General features: G+C 43.5%; 1 protein-coding gene across 1 annotated transcript in view; it reads left to right on the top strand.

Annotated features, from left to right (window-relative positions):
* fam189b (family with sequence similarity 189 member B) overlaps positions 1-6,000 on the top strand; it is a gene marked incomplete at its 3' end in the record, with an annotated part of 71,872 nt that overhangs the window by 20,066 nt on the left and 45,806 nt on the right. The window contains exon 7 of the mRNA XM_080739914.1: positions 1,108-1,158. Within this exon, the coding sequence (XP_080596040.1) occupies positions 1,108-1,158 (51 nt within the window). The remainder of the gene's footprint in view (positions 1-1,107; positions 1,159-6,000) is intronic.

The raw sequence follows: 6,000 nt of genomic DNA, 5'->3' as shown, positions 1-6,000 counted from the left end.
CCAGGAGTATATCGCCATTGTCGGGCAGAAACCTTGTATCTCCAAGTTTCAAATGTGTACGTTTTTTCGTAAGGTAAAGCCCTGCTTCATCATACAAGACTGTCGCACAAGACTAGTGAAAATAGCAGATCTACAAGCACACAACGCCTCTTTAAATGATAAATACAAAGCGAACGATTTTGGACATACAAGGTTTCCACCCGACAACGACGATATCTACTGTATACTTTGAGTCATGCAGGGGTTGAGTACTTTACTGATCAACAGCAAACACGCCCGTCGTTTGAAGTGACTAACATGACAGCGGGACAAATCACCCACAAAGACATTTTAAAGGGAAAGTGCATTCCTCCTCCTTAAAGGGGCTCTGTGGCAGGTCAGGGGAATTAAAGGTCCCGCTACACAGAAAGCCTGTGTGAACAAACATCCCAAACATCACCAAGTTCACGGCTCGTATAAAATGTTGAATAGATAAGAGGAACGTCAGCTCACATGACTCAACGAAATGACATGTCCGTCTGTCTGTCTGTCACATTGACCCTCATATGCAGTTAACCCAAGACCTGGAAGCAAAAATAGCTGATATACAAGCTCACAGCGCAGCACCGTGTGCAAGCTTTTAGTTCTGCTATTTATGAAAAGTTGTGTAAATTCGTGCACATTTTTGAATATATCTTTTTTTAAAGCGAACATTTGTAACTCAGATATTTGCTTCTGGGGGGTCCCTGATACGAAATATTTTTAGATGGGGGTCGGCAGCCAAAAACGTACAATTCTAGGGGTCCTTGACACGAAAAAGTTTGAGATGATTTAGAAGAAGGATTTAGAAGACATTTACAACGACTTGCACACAGTGCGGCACTCGGTGTCGCGCTGTGAGCTTGTAGATCTATTTTTATTGGTTAAAGCATAAAATAATGGTTAAATTAATAATGCGTTCCATGTTCAAACGACACTCACTTTAATCCGGTCTCTCCGTCTCTCTCTCCCCGTGTCTCTGACTGTACTGTCTCTCTATATACCTCTCTGTATGTCTCTTTGTCCATCTGTGTCCACTGTCCATCTCTCTCTCTATGCTCTTTGTCCGTCTGTCCCGTCTGTCTGCAGTCCTTCCTGTCCCTGGCCAGAGACATCCTACACAAGTCCAGTAAGAAGCCGGTGAGTCGCTGTGACCTTTGGCTTGGCCTCATGCTGTAATGTTTATAGTTTTCCTGTGTAAAGGCCCATTTACACTGAGCACTATAACTATAAAACATATTTAGATGCCTCAGGGCGTCTTACTAGTGTCTTGAGTGAGTGTCTTGGCCGTCTGGCCAGTGATGTATATCGGACCAGTTCCCCATATATGGATATGAAGTCCTGTTAGATATGGGCTTAATATTGATGACATCAGGGATCTCCATATATGGGCATAAAGTGGTTCCCATGACATCACAACATACAATCCCTTTTATGCCCATACATGGAGATCCCCGTCTGAAGCAGCCACGCCACTGTGATGTCACCTGTTTATGCCCATATATGGAGATCCCTGCTCTGAGTATCTGACATCACTGTGATGTCACCGATGTTACACATATACCCGTATACGGACAAGCTGTGCCGGTTCTGACAGTAAACTGCGACCTATGGTCGCAAATATAGCTTAAAAGATTAAAAGAAAAGAAGTGGATGGCAGAGCTCACACTAACAAAAAAATACAACGGTGAACAACATGTAGTTATAGGTATATACGTCATAGGACTTTCACATAACGAGTAACAGAGTAAGCATGTCTGGGGTCTCACAGCACACTGTTGGTTCTACAGAGGCCTCAATGTCTATGGCTGACCTGCCCATATATGGAGATCCCTGACGTCTTGATTCTCCATATATGGAGCTAACCAACACGGACATCATCCGGATTGGTAGTAAATCTCCTGTTCTCCCATATCATGGCCAAGACAGATGGTGTGACCTCGCCCTTTTGGCCAAGGTCGCTTTTCGTGTGACTGAACGGCACTTTAACACTCCAATTATTACAGCCAGACTGACCTTTTCTTTACTACATTGGTATCTGCAATTATGTCCTGACCACTTTCAACCTCCCTCTTTTGAGCATGTCATTTTCAAAAGGATTCAAATTAGCAATGAGTCCCTGAGCTTGCAGATCCGGTCGGTCTAATGACCCGTCTGTAATAAAGACTGTGTGTTTTAACACTGTAATAATGACCTTTTTGTTGTCAACAGGATGTAATTTTAACCTTCCTGTTGTCAACAGTGTCATTTTAACCTTTTGTGTTGTCAACAGGGTGTAATTATAACCATTTTAGGCAGGAACATTCACGTCAAGAATATAACAATTAATAACATAATGAACAGATAGACTTGGCAAGGATATTGGCAAGGATATTTAACCATTTATTGCATAAATGGAATACAGTTAAACTTGGCGTTTGAAGGGCTCCGCGATCGGAGATGCTCCCTGAATTTTGTGCAGGCTTTTCTGAGCATGCTAAGCAAAATCAGGGAACGCAACAATACCCCCCCATAGGGATAGAATAGCAAATAGCAATAACCGTGACATGTAACAGTCAAATCACAGTATTGAGCTTAACAACATTCAAAATCACAGTATGAGCTTAACAACATTGACATGAAACTTAGTCAAGATCACAGTACTTGCTTAACCACATTGACATGTAACTTAATCAGACAATCACAAGTATTTGAGCTTAGCCAGAGTGATCATGCAAAGGTGGAGGCTGGGGTGGAGGAGGAAGCAAGCAGCAAATGATTCCGAAGCTTCGGAACCAAGCATTGGCAGGGAAAGCAAGCTCTATTTAAAGGAGCCTTCCCTATTGATTGGAGTATGGCAGTCATGTGACATAATGACCAGCAGATATGTTAATGAGGTATGAGAACAGAGCTGACTGACATCTGACTACAGCTGAGCAGCAACTTGACTCCCATGCCCTGCATAAACTTGCGCTACGCTTTATTTTAGGCAGGAACATTCACGTCAAGAATATAACAATTAATAACATAATGAACAGATAGACTTGGCAAGGATATTGGCAAGGATATTTAACCATTTATTGCATAAATGGAATACAGTTAAACTTGGCGTTTGAAGGGCTCCGCGATCGGAGATGCTCCCTGAATTTTGTGCAGGCTTTTCTGAGCATGCTAAGCAAAATCAGGGAACGCAACAATACCCCCCAAAACTAATGAGCTTGCTCTCTGTCTTGGCAGGGCTCGGCCATACCAGAGAGCGCTTTAAAACCCCCCAAAACACGGAACCCAACGCCACATAAAACCTGTGTCAGTCAGACTCTGGTTATGTGAAGCAGCAGAGCGCCACTGCAGACTTCTACATGATTAAAAGTAAAAGACTGCAGAGTCTTGAACCATGAGAAGCCATCCTACGCTTAGCAGTAACTATGTGTAGCAGCAGCTAGCTGCGATCTCTGCGTTGACAAATTTATTTTATGCTAAAAGATACATGCTGCATCTTAAAAGAGAGACCATTCTATGATTAGTGAAATGAAATAGCTAAGAGAGGCAGCGAAGCGACGCTGCCGACCTTTGAAATAATTATTCCGTTAAGAAGCAGTTCTTAAATTAAGAAAAGGCCATCCTACCATTAGTGTATAAAGTGGGTCAGCTACGCTTGCTGTGCTGTGTGTGCGAGCGGTTCTAACGCAGAACCAAATGTATTAAGCAGTTGGTCTTAAGCCATCCTACACTGCGAAGAAGAGTGAATCAGCTACGCTTGCCGAGTTGTGCCCCATCCCTTAAAGGGGGAGCGAGCTGTTTGAGGTTACCCACCATGCTACTGTAGGTAGACGTGACCCTGCAATTGGAAGTTGATATTAACAGCTGTGATAACCGTGCCAAACACCTTTGAGCAATTAATTAGCCGACCGTCTCCTCACTTAATGCCGCTCATGCTTTTGAGCAACAAGAATGACCTCCTTCCTGGCGAGTAACATTCATAGCTGCTGAGGATCAGCGTCCATAACTTCCGAGTTGGAGCCAGGCCGGTTGTATGCATAGAGAGATGTACAGGTGTGGAGCCATCCCCGATGCTGCAGGAAGCATCTCTGGTAGCCATCCTTCCAAGGTCCGATACAGCTTGCCTCGCCAGAGGACGCCAGGCAGATACCATGACATAGAGGATAGAAAGAAGTATTAGTTTGAGAACGTAGTCTGGATTGCCTTGATGCTCCACCCGGCTGAATATTAATGAACTCATACAAGCATAAGGTGCTGCTGAAATATACTTAGAATCATCTTGAGACTTGTTGCAACGATCATCATTATTATAATTATTATTATCCACAACCACGCAATCTATATAATACATCTGCCTTATCAGCCATATAATTATGCCTTTAGATGAAGATGCAGTTTGATTAACGAATGACCTGCCTTTCATGGCTTCGGGAGGAGGTCCAGGTGAGTATCCTCGATCCAGAATCCTCGATCATCGCGACACATCGATGTCGCTCATGAAACAGGCAGGCAGCCACTCCCCTGTCTGCTGAATCTGTAGCGTGCAAGCAGGCGGGCAGGCGTGCAGGCAGGCAGGAGTACAGGCAGGCAGGCTCATGGTTGCAGCAGAAGTAGCGTTAGCTGAAGCTGTAGTAGCAATGCCCTCTGCAGTGCCAACCGACTCCTGACTGACCTCATGGCATTATACAGTAGTGGACGAAACTATAAAGATAAACATGTTAGCAGAAAACACACAGAAGCTGCAGCACAACGCTGCAATGACATGCTGTAGCAGCAGCCATGCAGCAGCTCCAGCACGAAGCTGAAAAGATAAACATGATGTTCACAGCAGACATAGCAGCCTCAGCAAGAAGCTATATAGAAAAACACGATTTAGCGGAACATGAAGCAGCTTTAGCTTGAAGCTGCAATGATAAAACCTGATGCCGTAGCAGTGGGCATGCCACAGCTCCGGCATGGAGCTGTAATGATAAACATGTTAGCATTAACTAGCAGTAGCATTAGCTGTAATTATTAGCAGTTATGCTAGCAGGCAGCAGCAGGTTGAGTGGAGCTAGCAATAGCTGAAATTATAGTACACATGATAGTATCTGACTGAAGCAGCAGCAACAAGAGCCATTAGCACAATGATGTGATCATTGTAGCATAGCAGCACAACTGATAAAGAAAGAAGCCTGGAAATGAAACATGATGTTAGCAACAGACATGTAGCAGCTTTAGCATGAGCATAAGTTGAGCATACAGCAAAATGGCAGGAGTCTGGAAATGAAACATGATGTTAGCAACAGACATGTAGCAGCTTTAGCATGAGCATAAGTTGAGCATACAGCAAAATGGCAGAAGCCTGGAAATGAAACATGATGTTAGCAACAGACATGTAGCAGCTTTAGCATGAGCATAAGTTGAGCATACAGCAAAATGGCAGAAGCCTGGAAATGAAACATGATGTTAGCAACAGACATGTAGCAGCTTTAGCATGAGCATAAGTTGAGCATGCAGCAAAATGGCAGAAGCCTGGAAATGAAACATGATGTTAGCAACAGACATGTAGCACCTTTAGCATGAGCATAAGTTGAGCATACAGCAAAATGGCAGAATCGAAGCAGCAGCCAGCCTATGCAGTAAATATATATATATATATATTTTTTTTCTTTTTCACCGTGTGCAAAATTACAGAACAAGTGTTTAACGCTGTTCCGAACAACGTTCAGCATGTACCGGCTGTGCATAGATACAATAATCAACTCAGTTTATCCATCTCACATGGCCACTTCAGTGTTACCATGCTAGCGTTTGTAGCATAAGACAATGACACCCCTGAGTGTTACTAGCATTAGCCGCTAACATAAGCATTTAGCAGTGAACAAGCTTTTCACATGGCCATTCCAGTGTTCCCATGATAGTGTTGTAGCCATGACAACCCCCGAGTTACTAACATTAGCCTCTAAAATTAGCATTTAGCAGTGAACAAGCCTCTCCCCATGCTGGAATGTATCCTCTTAA

Source organism: Nannobrachium achirus (genome assembly GCF_963921795.1).
Source record: "Nannobrachium achirus genome assembly, chromosome: 2".
Lineage (NCBI taxonomy): Eukaryota > Metazoa > Chordata > Actinopteri > Myctophiformes > Myctophidae > Nannobrachium > Nannobrachium achirus.
This window is presented reverse-complemented; position numbering and strand designations above follow the sequence as displayed.